The 18,695-nt window shown below is 47.7% G+C and overlaps 1 protein-coding gene across 1 annotated transcript in view; it reads right to left on the minus strand.

The window, feature by feature from the left end:
- KCNK10 (potassium two pore domain channel subfamily K member 10) overlaps window positions 1–18,695 on the minus strand; it is a 116,415-nt gene that overhangs the window by 58,445 nt on the left and 39,275 nt on the right. Inside the window, exon 2 of the mRNA XM_069465197.1 lies at window positions 7,568–7,902. Within this exon, the coding sequence (XP_069321298.1) occupies window positions 7,568–7,902 (335 nt within the window). The remainder of the gene's footprint in view (window positions 1–7,567; window positions 7,903–18,695) is intronic.

Below are 18,695 nucleotides of genomic sequence, written 5' to 3' on the forward strand. Positions count from 1 at the left end.
CTCCCTAGCACCTAGCCTGCACAGAGTCAGTATTTAAAAAATGGTGTCAACTGGGCCAAAGTGGCTCATGCCTATAAACCTGACACTCTGGGAGGCCGAAGCAGGAGGATTGTTTGAGCTCAGGAGTTTGAGGACAGCCTGAGCAAGAGTGAGGAGACCCCATCTCTACAAAAAAAAAAAGGAAAGAAAAGAAAAATTAGCCAGACATGGTGGCATGTGCCTGTGGTCCTAGCTACTCAGGAGGCTGAGGCAGGAGGATCACTTGAGCCCAGGAGTTTGAGGTTGCAGCGAGCTACAGTGACGCCACTGCATTCTAGCAACACTCTGTCTCAAAACAAGAAAAGAAAAGAAAGAAATGATGTCAACTGGAAAGGGAAGGGGGAAGGAGGGATAGGAAGAGATTTGTTAAAGGATGTGAAGTTACAATTAGATGGGAGGAATAAGTTCTAGTGTTCTATACCACCGTAGGATGACTATAGTTAATACAATATTATTAATACATAGTTTCAAATAGCTAGAAGGAGGATATCAAATATTCTTAACACAAAGAAAAAATAAATATTTGAGATGATGGAGATGCTAATTACCCTGAACTGATCACTATACATTATATGTATTGAAGCATCACTATGTACCTCATAAATACTACAATTGTTACAACTGTTATGTTAAATATGTTGGTTAAAAAATTAATTTTTTTTACTTCAGCATATTATGGGGGTACAAAAGTTTAGATTATGTATATTGTCCTTGCTCCCCTCTCCCCCCATCAGAGCTTCAAGCATGTCCATCCCCTAGAGAGTGAAAATTAATTTTTTTAAAAACCAAAAATAATAATAATAAATGGTGCCAAATATTACTCATCAAACATCGTTTAAAGTCCAAGTACTGAGCAAAGCACTGGAGACTCTATCTGGAAACGATAAAAATCCCTAAGAGGTCATAAAGTGAAAACCAACGGCAAAGTCCCTATTCGCCAACATAAAAAGTCACAGAACCTGTGAGGGAGGAGGAGACGTAGCAGGATGAGAAGAGACATCTCCCAAGGCTCACACTCCAGGAGATTCCAGATCTAGCCCACGCTAGGCAGATGAAAGCTTCGGGACTTTCTTCAGACAGAGACTACCACGAACAGAAAGTGCCCATTTCGAGGTCTGGAGAAGTTATTAAGTCATTTGCTTGAGGCAGGGACTGAAGTATGCCTGGGAAGAGTCAGCCTGCTAGGCAGTGAAGGAACCTACCTGCTCAATCTGAGGGGACAGACCAACCTGCCCCCAAAAATGCCATCCAGTGAGAGAGGAATAAATCCTTGTTGTTTGCTTTTCGGCTGGGCACTTAGAATGGAAAATCCCACATCCTCCCTGGTGGGCACCTCATCCAACACTTAACCCACTCCCCTGAAACACCCTCCCTTCAACGTGGCTATGACCAGGAGAAACGACAGCCATGTGACCCCACAGGCTCCACCGAAGGCACTGTGCCTTAGAACGCCCAAGAATGCACATCCTGCAACACGACCACTGCAAATCATCATCCCTGCAGGCTGAAGCTCTCATCCTTCCCTTCCCCGTCAGTCAGTAAAGCCACTCACGATTTCATTCTTTGCGGATCACAGAAGATGAATGTTTTATGGCTTTCCCCAAGACTAGTCAGGGCAGAAGCTTTGACACAATTGCACTGGGAACAGGGAGGTAAGCAACTGTGGTAAGTGAGAGGATCAGGGAAGTTCTTGGGACAGAGTGACTGTCAAATCAAGTTCATAGAAACCCTACCTTCAAAAACACATTTAATTTACTCTGTTCCATGGCTGAAGGAATGTAAGTACTCCAGGTATGCTTATCTTTGTCTATTCAGTTCACTTTGGAGAAGAAAGACGGATGGTGGAAGGAAATAGCATTTCCTGAATGCCGGTGACAGGCGAGGCACCCTGCCAGGCACTGTATGTGGGTCATCTCCTCCACTCTTCCCAATAATCCGAATGAGAAGGACCGTCTGATCCTTTTAATATGAGGAGAAGCCTTAGGCTCAGTAGGGTTAAGGGACCAAGTCTATCTGACCAAATGCATGTGCACCTTCTCCTCCTGACACCCCCTCTGTGAAATTCCCCATTTGGAGTGCTACAGCTCCATGGCAGACAGCCCAGTTTTCCCAGCTCATTTCAACTTCTCCCTCCAGTCTTTGGAGTAAAAACCTCAAGAAGAGGCCCAAGCATAGTTGGGGGGTACTCGTGGTTGACACAGTGAGCAGTACAGCACAGTGGGGAGAAGGGTGGGCTCTGGGGTCTGGCTTCCCAGGACTCAGATCCCACTCTAACCACTTATTGGCTGTGTGGACTTGGATAAGTCACTTAACTTCTTGGAATGTATTTGCTCATCCATAAAATGGGGTGGTGATGATAGAAAGATAGTCATAGGCTTATTGCAACAGTTAAATGAGCAAGGACTGAAGCACTTAGAGCAGAAACAGGAAAGTAAACAACCAATAAATGGTAACTGATATTTTTTATGATTACACCAGCTCTGCAGAAAGCCTCCCTGTGACAATCATCTGCACACTCATATCTCAGGGGTAAGATTCCAGCGATGGATGGATCTCACGTGTCCTCTGTGAGCGGAACGGCTGAGCCCCAGCTCGGGTTAAGTGGCTCGCCCTAGCACACCAAACTCAGTCCTAGTGGAACTGGGGTTAGTGTCATTGTCTTCTTTTTCCAGAAGGGTCTATATTATTAAAGGGACCTGACCCTTCTTTCTGAATGGGGCTTAAACAGCAATCAGGCACTGGGGACATAAGCCCTTTCACTCAGTCATACCTTGGAATCAATGGTCACCCCAGCGGTCAGATAATCTGCTCCTTCAGGGTTGCCTGAGTCCAGCTGGGTCCCTGAGGTTCTCTGGAACCGTGTCTCTAACCACTTAGAGAACAAGCAGGGGAGACAGAGATCAATGAAGCCAGCCCTAGTGTTAATAAATGTGAGGTTGAGTCTCCCCCAAAGCTCAGGATAAAGACGATTACCTAGGTAGCTGGGTAGGCCCTCTAAATGAAATAGAAAACTGCTATGCTGCTCCCCTGAGCTCAAGCCACGAAGACAGAATATTACGGTAGCAGCAGCTCAGCCCATCCATGGGGGAGCAATTTCTGTGAAGGGTACTTGGCACTCGAACAGCAGAAGCAAAATTTGTCAACTAGAAAGCTTAGGATTTGAAGCCCTGAAGGGCATTTCAGAAGCTTCTTTTTTCCCTTGAGCACAACTCCAGGATGCACATAACGTAGGAGCTTTCTCTTTTCTGTTTTTCTTCCCTCCCTAACAAATAAGCTGCAGCACTAACAACAGCTAAAAGTTACGGAGCTTTTTTGTTCCATCCTCCAACCACCCTAACAAGTGGACACTATCATCACAATCTCCATTTTGCGGAAGGGAAGCTGAGACCAGGGATGACTGTGATATTTGCCCATGTCCCACAACCCGTAAGTGATAAAGGATTTAACACGGGAAGGTTAACTCCAGAGTCTGAGGGCTCCAGGCCAGGCGGGGCCTGTGTGGCCTCTGTTTGAACAGGCAGGCAAACGGAGCACATAGCTGGCACTCCAGAAATCTTGGATGAATGGCAAATGAGTAATTTTCAAGTTTTCTGTGTCAACTCTCTTAAATGCAGCCTTTTCTCTATCTCTTAGCATCTGTCACCTATGATGTTGCAATATTCTAACTTGTCTTCCTTCTCCCAATTTCTTCTCTATTCCTTGTGGAATAGCTGTGGACTAAAAAGGAGATAAATAGCTACAAAATATTCCCTGAGCTCTGTTTGCCCCACTGGGGCTCCCATTTTTTCATATCTTTCAAATAGCTCTATTCCAACGAATTCTAATTATTGGTTTATTTGCCTCTTCCTCCAGGGCTTCTCAACCTATTGACATGGGGGAATAGACAACTCTTCATGATGGGGGGTTATGCTGTGCACTGCAGGAAGTTGAGCAGCATCTCTGGCCTCTGCCCACTGCAGCACCTGTCCAGCTGTGGCAACCAACAAGCTCTCCGGACATTGCCAAATGCCCCCTGGAGGCGACCTTCTCCACGCTACCCCGCCACATTAAGAACCACTGCTGGAAACGCTGAGCTCCCTGAATAATACTAACAGCAGCAGCAGCAGTGATAACTACCCTATTGTGAACATTCACTCTGTGGCAAGCACAGTTTAAAGCCTTGCTCATGAATTACTGCACTTAATCCTCTCCACACCCTAAGGGCAGAGGATTTTAGCCACATTTCATTGGTAATGAAACCGGAGAGCAGAGAGGTTAGGAACTTGCTCAAGGTATGTCATCTTTTCTATCCCCAACACCTGGCATATTACCTGGTACAGCAGTTCAGTAGCAATTCGGAGAATGAGTGGATGGATGGATGGATGAACGGATGAGACAGTCCCCTCCATCTTTCCTCACCTTTCAGGGACAGTGGCCCAACAGCCTCCTCCAGAGCCCCACAGTACTCCATAAAGTGGTTTAACTTGTCAGAAATCCATCCCTAGCTATGGTTCTTCTATGCCATCCAGGCATTTTACGGGGGTCATGTTATTCCGGGTACTCTGTTTATGTTATTAATAATATGAATCACACCTTCCAGCTTAGCTTTATGAGAAGTTCACTCAATCCAGCCAAGAGACATGGCCACATAAATGCCATCAGTCTATTTTCTACCCCCCAGTCCCTCCTTTCAGACTTGGGTGAGATATAGGAATACTATTTCTCCCGCTTAGAACCCAGAGCACTGAAAACCCTTCTGAACGTGAAGACAAATTACTTTTAAATGCTGTGTTTCCCATGAGCACTGGATAGTGCTGCTCAGAGGCACACAGTGTGAGAACACTTCCCTGGGCCCTACGTGTGGACACTTTCATCCTCATGAAGCTATCAGGGAACTGAAGGGCAGAACATACAGATTTTGTTCTTGATTGACAGAGATTCAGCAATGAAGCCTGTTTAACCTATATAGTGAGAAAGACCACAGATAAGCACCAGTATAAATCCTTAAATCATAGTAGATTGATCAAGAAGTATCCCAGGTCCAGCACTGATACTCGAAGGTATAGGAGGAAAAAAACAGAGAAATGCTTCCGTTAGGGAGTCCAGTGATACTTGTCTGCTAAAATTCGGGAGAGTGTTGAACATAAAGCAAATGTTCAGGAGAGAGTGGAGCTTATTATAAAGCAAGACCTACTTAAAGGGCTTGTAGACTCATTGGGCGAGGCAGTGTCGAGCCAGACAGACCTCACTTTGAATCCCAGCTCTGCCACTTGGGTGGCTGGAAAGTTATTCGGACTCTTTTAGCATGAATTTCCTCACCTGTGAAATGGGGATAATGATACCAACTTAGAGTGTTGTCGGAAAGATTAAATGAGACAATGGGTATAAGGTGCCCGGCTCATAATAGATGCCTAATAAAGCGTAGCTTTTTTAATTGTTATAAAATTATCTCAGGTGTATACACACCCATGTGCGCACACACACACACACACACACACACCCCTCATTTCACAGAGAATCTCTGAGGTCAAAACAGGGTGCAGCTCTTAATGGCAGCACCAGAATTAGGATATCCACACTCCCCTACCCTGTCCATTCTGACCTCTAAGCTCTTTCATAAAGGAGAGGGTCAAAGAATGGGCAATACGGAAATACTGAATTTAATCAACAAATGCATGAATAAGCTCAGATATCTCGGGACATCACCAGTGTTCTAGATTTACTTTCATATCTCATCCCAAAAGCATCTATCTATTGGGCAATAACTGGATGCAAAGCAATGCAGGGACCACACATGGATGTGGAGATAAGAAGACATGGTCTCTTCTCCTCGAGATCTCACTGTCTAAGGAAGGAAAATTCAAGTGTGATACTAGATTCAATTCAGACCACCTATTAGGTTACTATACATATTACAACTAAATAAAAAGGATCCCAACACATTTCACCACATGTATAAATGCAATTAGACTCCTACTTAAAACTACTCCAGAATTGTTTCCTCCATTCTCCATGGCACGTGAGACCTCCAAGCTGCACTAGGACAACATTCCCATCACCACATATTTGGCAGTGTTTTCCCACAAAAGAAAAAAAAAAGACAAGGCCAGCCAAAGAAATGACTTCTTATGAAACAGTTATGTGAAACGCTGCCCTTGGATTTTAGCATTTAAAAGTTTAACTTTTTTAATAAAAATATAGGACGTAGTTATGAAATTGTATTTATTCCTGGGGGTGATTTGTATTATATTTCTATGTATTTAAGAGTCGAGGCAGATTGTTAAAACTAACTGAAAAGAATATCATTACTGCGAAGATGCCATATCATAAGTAGCATCAGAAATAAATCAGTGTAGTTTGAAATAAATAAATACTAATAACAAGCCAGCCCAGACTTGTGACTCCTGCTCAATCCTGGCTGGTGGTAGCCGTTAGGATTCAATGCGCATCCTCCCAGAGCCAGAAGGAATTGTGGAAGCCGTCTTTTCCATCCCTCTGCCTTCCAAACTGCAGAACCTTCAGAAAGATGAGACTCTCCCTGCCACCAAAAATGTCATCACCTTCCACCAAAACCTGCTCTTTGCAGTGCAGGAGGGTGTCTAGCCCAGGAAATCAAACTTCCGCCTCAGAGGCAGTTTCTTCTTTACCTGCAAGGTGAAGCCCTCCACCGGGGCTCTCTACCATTTCCTGTTCTTCCTTGTGGGAACTGGTTCTGTCTCGAGCGTCCCAGACTGCTCAAGGGCCATGTTCCATTCTCTCCCGTCACACCAGCTTAGATGACTGTCCGGCTTTCCTGCAGTCCTGCTCCACCACATCCTACCCCTGCCAGGCCCACTCCCACCCTCCTGCTTGCACTGCCTTGCTTATTTAGGCTGCATCCCACGTTCTCTGCCTCCATTTTTTTCATGGATGTTTTATCCCTTAATATCCAAGGGATGTAAAGACCTTAGCACATTGCCTGATACATAGTAAGTATTCAGTGCCAGAAAGCCTGATGATTCCTATTACTGTCATCCTTATTATTTCATCACCATAAAGCTGCTAAAGTGGCTCTCTCGGGCCACACACCCGGTGGTCTTTTCTCTACCCCACCCTCATGGATCTTGCACAAGTTAATGCATCCCTGCTTGTTTAAAATTCCTCTTTTCTTTGGCTCCTAGGACACCCTCTTATCCCAGCATCCCACAGAGAGTTCAAAACCAGGAAGTTAATCAGCACATACAGGTGGACTTGAATTTGAAAATCCAAAGCCCGTTGGCCTGCTGCTGCCTCTGGCCACTCATCCAAAACCAGGTGACACGGAACACAGCCTGCTCCTGCATCGGGGCCCTTGCCTTTGGGACCCCTCTTCCCCCTGCACTGTCACATGCCTCACTCTCTGGCTTCTTCACGGTCTCAGCTCAAATGTCACCTCGCCAGAGAAGACTTCCCTGACCACCAGGAGTGTCTGAACCAAAGGCAAAACTCAGTGACCCAGAAAGACAAAAGCAAAGCTGTCGTGCCCACCGTCCCCCCAGGTTGCTCTACGGTCGACTCACTCCCTGCTCACCTGGATGAGGGTCTCCAGCTCCTGGGGGCTCACACACACGTGATCCCGCAGGAATTCCGCCTTCTCCAAGGCGATGGTATTCTTCTGGCTGCTCTCAAAGGGCTGCTCTAACGCCCGGAAGACGAGACCGCCGGTGACGAGGTAGACCACCACGACCACGAAGATGGCAACCACTGTCTTCCACTTCATGACGGTCTGCAGGCCCCCCTGGGAGGCACCTTCCATCCTGGCTACCACCGTGGCTCGGGAGGAAATGGAGAGGCGCGGAGCCGCAGGCTGCCCGTTAGTGGCGCTCTTGGGCTGACACACCGGCGGCGCTGCTGCAGGCACGGCCACTGCGGAGTCGGGGTGGGGAGAGGGGAGAAGAGAGTTTGTTCATAAATACAAAGCACAAAACTTGTCAGAAACAAAGCACAGATGTCTTCCTTCAGCCAGCTTTCAAATGTGAGGATTACAAATTGGTTCACCAAGCCTGCAGTTAGGAAATTTGATCAGCTGCTAGATGCCCATTTGAGCTCTAAAAAAATGAGCACCAAGAATCCTAGATTTTTTTAAAAAAAGGAAAAAGTATCAATTGAGTTTGAAATGCTTATATTTTCCTACAGAGGTCCAAATTGGAAAGCCATCTCTCTGTTATTTATAATTCATCTTCTCCCTTGGTTTCCTTCTTTAAACAATGTGTAAGAAACATGACAAATCACCATATTTTAAAACAGATATATTGTTCAGCTTGGAGAAGAAATAAATAGGACAAGGATACCCAGCTACTCTACCCGAGCACCAAGGGCTAAGGAATACCAACAGCAGGGAAGAGATGAACATCTAGCAACTTTAAGAGTCCCTCTTATCACAAAGCAAAGGAAAGAAGGATGAGTTTGCTGTAAGGGAGAAGAACCAAAAATCAGACACAGTACAGGTGGTTTGGGTCTCTGAAGACCATTAGCAGTAAAGACAAAGACAAAGAAACACGGAGCTAATAAGGGAAGGAAACAATGAGTGATGTTTTATGTCAATTAACCTTCTTCTGAAAAAGAATAATAAAATTAGATCCTACCTAACTGTATTTCCTAATAGAAAATGTGATGACTTAGATGTAACCACTCCTAATCTATTAGCAATAGAATTTTTCCTCTATTGTTTTCCAATACAATGCCATTGGAAAGGAAATTTCTCATGGTTTTCAGAACACAAAGATTTCTCTAAGGTCCCTGTTCTCTGAACGAGCAATTTTATTACCTTAGAAATAAATAGGTTAAGCTGGAGGCTTTTCTGCGATGGCAGGAAGTTCAGGGCAGTGTCACACACATAATGCTATCATGCATTATAGAAATCTGTCTTGCGCATAACGAATGGCCATTGCACTTCAGTTTTGTTCTCTCTTTCTTGTTCTAATCCTTATTGTGGCCTCTGCAGTGGTGCAGCCCAGCTGTTGTGTAAATAAGATATTAGGAGATAATAAACCAAACTACCTAAGTGGGACGAACAGTCCACACCAATGGGGGCTAAACTGCCCAATCTCTGTTGGGAAAGCCAAGGAATGTCACTCCTCGTTCAAAACACCCATGATCCTGACAACATCTGGCCATAGGGGTGGCCACTTAAAAGAATCTAAGTCAATAAATATCTGCCTCTCCTTCTAGACCCTAGAAATCAGCTTTTCTCTTTGAGAAGCAAGCTGAACATCAGTCTTTTATGGTATATTATTCTGTCCAATAAAACCATTCAATGTTAAATTTCCTTCAGACTTATATGAAAACAAAATTGTCTGGAAACTTTGATTGAAAGACCTATAAATTAGAATCAGCAACCTGGGCTTTATTGTCTGGCTAATCTTTCCCTGAAGACGCTGCCCTGGGGTTCCTATTTGCCCTTGTTGATGCTGAGAAGGTGAGCCTGTCCGGGGTGGCTTTCTTTCAACATTGCCCGCATTTCCCATTCTTCCACCTCCTCGTGTATCTCATCTCTTGGGTTTTTTCCCCATCCCCACAGTCAGCAGCCTCACCCAGGCCACCAACCACATCCTGCTGGGACCAATCCAGCAGCCTCCTAAAAGTGACCTTCCTGCTTCCATTTGCACCTAGCTTCTGACCCGTAAATTTCAGGTTAAACTCCACTTCTGGGAGCACCTCCTCCCCTTCTCCCTCACCCCCTCTGTGGCGGGCAGAGAAAAGGCCTGCAAAGATGTCCACACCCTAATCCCCAGGACCTACCACTATGTTACCCTACATGGCAAAAGAAACTTTGCAGATGTGATTAAGTTAATGATGTTGCAAGGAGAGGTGATCCCAGGTTATCTGGGTGGACCCAGTGTAATCACAAGCATCCTTGTAAGAAGGTGGCAGGAGGGTCAGAGAGAGAAGGGATGCAAGGACAGGAGCAGAGGCTGGAGCAAAGCAGCCCTGCACCATGGGATATGGTCCCTCTAGAAGCTGGAAAAGGAAAGAGAAGGATTCTCCATTGGCACCTCTTGATGAACCAGCCTTACTTATGCTTTGATTTTGGCCAAATGAGACTGATTTTGAACTTCTGGCCACCAGAACCACACGATAACAGATTAGTGTTGTTTTATGCTACTACATTTGTGGCAACTGTCACAGCAGGAAACTAACACACCCTGCACTAGACTAGGACTCCCTTGCCTTGCACTCGCTGCACTGTGCAGCTGACTGGGCCTGTGCCCTCGTCCAGCTCTCCCATGAGACTCATGAGGGCAGGTGCCCTGTTCACCCCTCACCTCTGTGTCCCCTCGGTTCTGCACAGTGCCGGGCACACAGTGGGCAGCCAGTCAATGATGGCTGAGTATGTGAATGGAGTATGGAAAGAAGGAATGTTGGCACATCCGAACCACACAGGTGTGGATGAGCAGCATAAATAGAAAATGACTAGACACCCCAGCAATCCTGCACAGCAGGGCCTCGAACACAGCGGCGCTCTGTTCACACCACCACACCTTGGCAGACTTTGTTGTCTCGGCCAGTAATCCCCTTCCCACCGACGTTTGCCTGGCAAACTCCCACCCTCCTCAGTTTCAGCCTAAAGCCACTTCCTCCATGAAGTCATCCTGGATTCTTCTTCCAGGCAGACTCAGTGTGCCAATACCCTCCACTAGCCTGTAAACCTCTTGGAGTCAGAAAGCTCATCTTTTAACCGCTGGGGCTCCATTTCTTGGCACAGTGCCCTGCATACAGTAAACGTTTGCTTTCTGTGATTGTTATTTTGCTGTTCTTGCTGTTGTTCTTGATAATTCCTTCAGATTACACACAAAAGCCCCATCAGAATCACCACCATCCTCAATAACAAGCGTTTATTTAACCCCGAAAGGGCACAAGGGGCTGTGCCACAGTGGGGATAAGCCATGGTCCCCCCCCCCCAGCTTCACAGGGCTGCCAGTAGACGTAAGGAACACCCCACAGAGCCAGGTGACTAAATGAGCTTAAAGCCTCCTCACATGACAGACAATGGCCTGAGCATGGAGACCAGTTGGAGCCAGGTCTTCTTCGTTGACCTGCATCATGGAAGGTTCCAGAGCTTCTAGCATCCCTGAGGCTGGGCAGAATCAGACTTGAGAAAGGTCTTTTCAGGCACCAGTTTGCTAAAGAGACTGTCTCTGGGAGCAGAGTATGAACAGAATCCACCAACTCCTGAGCTTCTAAAGCACCAGGGAAAAAACCAGAGTTTCGGTCCCAAACCCGACAGTGCCTGGATGACCTTGAAACTGTCACTTAGTTTTTCTGTTTGTTTATCTGTGAAATATGAATAATAACAAATGCTTTAAAAAACAAACAAAAAAAAAAAACCCTGCACAGGGTTCTCAGAAACAGCAAAAAAGCCGCCCTGGTTTACTGACTGGAGCATATCTGTAGATGTCAGGAGTCCAGGCAGGGACCTCAGAACGTTACAAAACCTTTTGTGGGCCAGGCGCGGTGGCTCACGCCTGTAATCCTAGCACTCTGGGAGGCCGAGGTGGGTGGATCGCTCGAGGTCAGGAGTTCGAGACCAGCCTGAGCAAGAGCGAGACCCCGTCTCTACTAAAAATAGAAAGAAATTATATGGCCAATTAAAAACATATAGAGAAAAAATTAGCCGGGCATGGTGGTGCATGTCTGTAGTCCCAGCCACTCGGGAGGCTGAGGCAGTAGGATCGCTTGAGCCCAGGAGTTTGAGGTTGCTGTGAGCTAGGCTGATGCCACGGCACTCACTCTAGCCCGGGCAACAAAGTGAGACTCTGTCTCAAAAAAAAAAAAAAAAAAAACCTTTTGTGCATTTGAGTCGGTCGCTTTGGCAAATGTGACTGTACATTTTGATGGCTGGAAAAGGATTTGGATTGTGCTTACATTGGATAAATTTTCCAAGGGTGTTTTAATCCATTTCTTCTCCCCAGATGCCATGGTTGCTCCCGCTCTAATACAAAATTGCCCTGTGACGGGGCCGAGCCACTGGACATCCATGCGCCTGGAGGCAGCAAAGCAGCACAACCGGCCAGATGGTGAAGAGGATGTTGGTGGCGATGGCGATGAAGGTGACGGGAGCCCCAACTGCTCACCTACCGAGCACGTCCCTGTGCCTGTCCCTCTGATAAACACTCTGCTTGCACAGTTGCATTTGGTCCTCACTACGGGGCATTATCACACTGTGGGAGCCCATGTCCTCCCAGAAGCAGATGCCAAGAGGGGATTAAATGTACATAAATTTTATTAGGGGAAACGCATGTGTGAGAGACAATGAGAGAGTCAGGGAGGCTAGGACAGCTGTCAGACACTATGTAAGTCCGAGCACACGTGAAGGAGAGAGGGAAGGAGGGATGGCATAAGCGTTCTAGACCGCCTGCAGACTGAGGAGGTTCGGCAAGACCTTCAAGGAGTTCTTGAGTCAAAATGAACTGTCTGAGGGGTCCTGTGCCTCCCAGGAAGAATCGTGCCATGGCATCCTTGCTGCGCTCTGTCACCGGCTGGGAGCAGCCCGTGGGAAAGGAACCTGAGATGCGAACCCAGCAACGATTTCATGGCAGCCGCAGGGACCCTGGTGAGCAACACGCCCTCCAGCTGTAGACCTGCAAGCGCACGCTCACCACACAGCCCCACTTCACAGATTTAAAAAAACTGAGACCCAGACAGATTAAATGGCTAAACCCAGGTCAAGAGGCCAGAAAGTGGAGAAGCCAGTATTAAAACTAGCATAATCTGACTTCAAAGTCTGTTCCTTGGAGCATCGGAGCAGGAAAATAGGAAACAAAGCAATTCCAGGTGGAAACAGCCTTTTCTCAAAAAGTGAGAAAGGCATTTGTTTCACACGGGCATAAAAATATTTCCCCGTCTATGAGATTGACTACTTCAGTCTCCGAGCGGCAACGGAGTTCTTTCCCATACAGTGTATCAATAATGGATAGATCCTTTAAAGTCCAACAGAAAAAGTATTTGGCAGCAAAAGCGCTGCCAAGAATTGATGAGAAAGGAAATGTTGGAACACTTCTGTCTTCAGCCAATTTTCATTTTAAAATGTTTCCTCTCAGATGTTGACACGTTTCATTTTTACCTAAATGTGGGTGGATGTTGGGGTGGGGGCAGGCGTGGAAACCTGCTTTTTCGTGGTTGAACAAGTTCTAAATGGTTTTGTATTATTCAGGCTTTCTCAGGCCTCATAGATTTCACTGCATCATCCATTCACGCATTCTATCAACAAACATCTGAGATTGCCCGGCACTCTGGGGCCACAAAAATGACAAAGACACATCGCTTTCTTCAGAGTCAGTGGGAGAACTGACAAAGATCTCATGCATGCATGAACCTATTTTATCGTCACCAAACCTTCTGTGGAAGGCAATGATCATTTTCTGCCCCCATTGACAGATGAGGAAACTGAGGCCCAGAGGGGTGACATTGAGTAGCCCATCACAAGCTACAAGCAGTGGCATCCTCGAATCCGTCCTCAGACACCTAACCCCAAGTGCCTCCATACCACCTGAAATAAATGGCATCCAAAGGATTCAGAGTCCCTTGGAAACCTGAAATGCCACCTCGGAGGTGCCACTGTCACACAGCAACATGACTTTGCTTATCGACCCAGGCAAAGTACAACTGTGACTGCAGACTCCCTGGCGAGAGGAAAAGAACACCCCACCCCACCACACCCCACCACACCACCCCCAGGTCTGGAATTGGTCCGGGGCCACCTGCACTGATGCTCAGAGCTTCCGAAGAGCCGCAGGTTACAGCTCAGCCTGCAGTCCCCAAAAGGCTGCTCAGGGGCGTTGGCAGCAGATTTGAGACTGGAGGGGAGGGAGGGTGTTAGGAAGAGGGCAGGAGAGATGAGGAGTGGGCAATTCCACCTGTCCACAGCTGTCACCGCAGCTCTTACAGCAGAGAGATGTGTGTGCTCCCTCTTATTCCTGGCACTCCAACAGCCAAATTCTTGTTTTTCCTGTTGCCATGTGACAGCTGTACCTTACAGGTGACCAAGCTGGTCCTGGTGAGAATGGCAATAACGCTCAGTCTATACATACTAAATGAGCAAGCCGTGTTCCCAAAATACCACCCCGGAGAGGCTCTCCCTCTGGGTGAAGCACTGCCCCCTCCTTCTGGCCCTCCTTAAAACTCCAGCCCAGGCTCCCCGATGGAAGAGACCGAGGTATCACGAAGTCCTGGGACCCTGTGGAGCCAGGAAAAGGGGAAACAAGGCTGACTGACAGCGGAGGAAGAGGGAGCCAGACTGGCTGCTGCCTGGTGTCACATCTGTCTGCTCCTCTCCCCCTGGCCAGGACCCTCATCCCCTCTCTCACCTGAATCGCTGCGACAGCCTCCAGTCCTGTCCCTCTCCAATCCATCCTCCACATCCCACCTCGCCGCGCCCTCTCAGGTGTGAATCTGGTCACATCCACCCCTGCTTAAGATCCTCTGAAGGCCCACAAAGATTCAGAATAAAGTGCAATCTCATGGTTTGCTCCAAGACTCCCTTCCAGGACCTGGCACCGCCTATCTCCCCAGTGGCACCCGCCGCCGCCACGCCCCCACGAGCAACCTTTGCCCCAGCCAAACCCAGCAGCACCCAGGCCTGCTCCTGCCTGTCCCAGAGAAGTAGGTCTTAATTCCCAGATTCCTTTCTCCTCTCAACTCTTTTTTTGACTGACTCCAAAACTCCCCTTGTGTGTCACCACCGCCAAGAAGTCCCCCCTGACTGCCCACCCCTCCCCCAGTGTGATCAGATGCCCCTCCTCTACGTCTCAGTGTGGAGTTTAGTGGAGTATGTACAGCTAGGAGGCTCCTAATTACAGTTTGTTCCATTCCTGAATTTGTTCATTCATCCATCCGTAAATTTGTCTTGGGACGACAGTTATGATATCAAGTTCATACATCTGCCCGAAAGAAAATTTGACTGCACAGTTAATCTAGCAGTTAGAAGCAACCCTGGAAGTTGTGTTTTTTACCACAGACAGACAGCCAGAGTCAAGGTGTTAAAGTTCTCGGAAGGCAAACAGTCCATGGAGAGCTCTTCACAGCTTCTACAGCTGCTAGACAAGATCAGAAACTCACTTCACTGTGCTCCTAACGCTCAGTTCTGGCCCTTCTTGTTCTCTCATGAAGGGCTAGAATGTTCTCTTTTACTCATGGGTACAAAATACTTGGTAGGTTAAAAAAAATCTATGGAATGACAAATCATCCTTGGTGAGTCACCTCTCTGGTCGCAGGCAGGCAGAAATTCCCTCTAGTCTGCCTTCTTGGGGTCCTTCAGACCAGGACCAAACTGCATGAACTTGGATTGGAGGACCCCAAAGACTGAAGGGCTTTCTTGCCCCATCCCATTCTTGCACCCTCCAGCCTGGGGAGAGTAAACGGGGAGCTGAGTTCATCTGGGGCTCAAAGGACCAGTGACTTCCTTCTCGGGACGAGTAAGCAAATGATTTCTCCTGATCTTCCCCCAAATCTCTTCTTGTATTTATAAACCAAGGGCATGACACAAAGTCAGGGGCCTTTCCACCAGCAGATATGACCCAGAGAATGAGGCTGTCAGGACTGGGGGAACAGGGGAAGGTGGGACTTCAGTAGCCATCCAGTCTGCCCCCACCCCAGGTTGAGAGACCCACCCTCCCAGGAAACAGTAAGCAGGGCTCCTAAGAGCAAGAGTCCTCTCTCCAGGCTTCCCTCCTTCCTACCGGGAGAGGTACAGAAGTAGTAGCACTACGAGGACTATTCAACACAATAATGTTGCTCGATGCCTTGTTCAAAGCAAGTCCTCAATCAATGTGAGCTGCCCCATTATTAGGAGGTGGAGAGAGCTATGTGATCTATGCAAACAACTGCAGCAGAGAGTGCAGACTATGCTAGACACAGGCATGGGGCACGGAGAGGCATGAAGAGGGAGTGATCAACCCCACCAGAGAGGAGACCAGAAGACTGAAGACTGGTGTGGAGAGAGGGTTAAGCATCTGCCAGAGGGCGAGGGGATGCAGAGAGGGAGGCAGACCAGCAAGAGGGAGCAACGAGTACAATGACACTCTCAGCCATGAATCAACCTGGGACATTTAGGAAATCACACTGAGTCTGTGTGTCAGGACTCGAGGGTATGAAGACAGCTACACCAAAATAAAGCTGGAGAGGCAGGCAGGGGAGAGCATGGGGGTCTTGTTAGTCTTATTAATGCGTGTGGGACAGCATCAAGGCTAACGCAGGGGGAAGACCCATGGGATCAGACTCAGGTTTAGCAAACTGACTCCAGCAGCACCGCGAAAGATAACATCGAACAAGCGAGAGACCGACAGCAGGGAGTGTGGGTGGGAGTTTGCTGCAGTGGATTATGAGGCTTCAATTCAGGCCAGAGCAGGGGAGGGGTTAGAGACTAGGGGTGTTAAGGAAGTAAGTCTACAGGTCCTGTGTTGGATAGAAAGGCGTAAGTGTGGCGTGGGAGGGGTCTGGCATGACTCCCGGGTATCCGGCTTGTAAGAACATGGTGTCCTCCAAGACAGACAATGCAGGAGACTTAGGTTTGCAGTCCCTGTGGCTCATCCAGGCGGAGCTACCCAGTAGACATTAGGCACAAGGGACTGGAACTCAGGGGAGAAAACTAGCTGGATCCCTGGGTTTGAGAGTGGTACGTACATAAGTGCTATTAAAGCAACAGGACAGGATGAACTGGCCCAGACGGAGATGTAAAATGAGAAGAGAGTAGAAAATGGTGCTCAAGGGAGCAACATTTCAGGGACAACGGAGGGACACGCACAAAGAAGAAAGAGAAAGAGCAAGAGAGGAAAAGCGGACAGTAGGATGTGGCTTCCTGGGCAGCAGCGTCAGAGATGGTAGATCTTATCCCAGTCTCTGCCTCCAGCAGCGTTCATAAGGCCTGGCCCCAAGAGGTCTCAGGGTGTCTGATGACTCAATTACTGTCCTATAGTATCACTCTGCTGCTTTCACCCCTTTCTCTCTCTGGCTGCCAGGAAACCCTCTTCAATAGAACCCCTGTTCCAGAATTTCTGGGCATTATACATAACTCCTGGTAGCAGGTGGGATGCCTTTATTGCTCCAGTGAAATGAACCCTCACCCACCCACCCAAGACACAAAGAGCCTGGGACCAGAGCTATTCCTTGCGTGTGCTGAGCTTGGCAGAACAGCCCAGGCATTTCCCACTGGACCGTTCATCTTTCAGACTCTGGAGTTGCCCACCTCATGGTTCTCCCAATAGACCCCAACTCTGCCATGCTGACGAGATGGACTCATCTGTCCTGACTCCATGGTCAAGGCCCTAAAGGTGCACGGCCACAGCTGGGGTTCATGTGCCCTGTTCCAAAATGTTTCCTGAATATCACATTTTGCCTCCGGCCCTAAGTTCTTTCCTCCACCATTTAAATGAACTAAATCGGTTTTAAAAGGAAAGATCTCTTCCTCTTCTTGGGGTTAAAAATAATATAAGCAATTGCAGTTCCCAAAATATCTCCTTTCCCTTGGGGCCAGGTATTTTAAATCCTATTGTCAGGGCCATCCTTCAAGATCGAGGTTTGCCTTTCCCAGGTGTCTTGTCAAAAGCAGTTACCCCTCCTCACTGGGCTCCTGCACCAGGCTCCACACCAGGCTCCACTTAGCAGACAGATGATCCTTCTAAAATTCCCAACTTGCTCCAGCTTGAAACCCATAACCAGTCTCTCGGCTCTTTCTGTGGCCTTCAGCGTCCCATGTGCTCGGGGTCTGTCTCACTTCTCCAGCCCTGGCCCCCCCAACCCCCCGCGGGCTGTTCTCCCAGCCCAGCTAACTACCTTCAGCATCTGCAATCACAAACAAATAGAGCATCAGTAGTTGTACTGATCCCACCAAGTCTTCCTACAGATGCATAGTTGAAAGTAAAACTGAAAAATATTTTTTAACCTATTAGGGAGAAAAAGCCTATGACTTAAGTCCACGACCCACCCTACTGCCTAATTCCCTAACCTTAGGAAATCTGTTCATTACATCCCACCCAACAATGGTGATACAAGTAGCTAGAGGTATTTCAATAAATTCTATATATATCAGAGTGTAAAATGCACCAAAGTGACAAGTGCACTAACGGTTTACAATGAAGAAAAGGAGAAGCATCTAGAAACTTGATGTGTCATTCATGCACTTATTCCACCAATGGCTGCCTACTGTGTGCTCGGAATCATACCAAACTGCACACCCGTGTCTGAGCTGCCAAGCTGCCACCCACCAGAAGACTGAACAGACCAATTCTTCTGAGAAGTGCAAAGCTAGCGAAGCCACTCTGTGTAGCTTTGTAGCTCTGTTCTGTTCTCAGCTTCCTCTCCTCTGACCCAACGTCCCCTCACCCCCAACCCCAAGCCATTCCAAAGATGCCCGAGGAACCCCTGCTGCAGAATCGAAGACCTCCCCTGCTTCCTGAGCCTCTTCAGGGCACCTTCCCGCACCTCTTCCCCTGAAATCTGAAAGCTCTGAGTGTGGCTTTTATACTCCTGCCAATTGGCCATTGGCTACTGAAAACACCTGGAGGCTATAAGCTCCCGGGAATATCCTGAGAAGAGGCTCTGGTAGACCAAGGAAAGTCCTCTGAAAAAGGCTGTAGGGACAAGCCAGGAAGGGAGAAGCCCACAGAAGCTGGAGGATGTGTGCATAGGACAAAACAGAGCTGGGTGACCTCAGCAGGGCACCA

This window comes from Eulemur rufifrons, chromosome 2, assembly GCF_041146395.1.
Source record: "Eulemur rufifrons isolate Redbay chromosome 2, OSU_ERuf_1, whole genome shotgun sequence".
Taxonomy (NCBI): domain Eukaryota; kingdom Metazoa; phylum Chordata; class Mammalia; order Primates; family Lemuridae; genus Eulemur; species Eulemur rufifrons.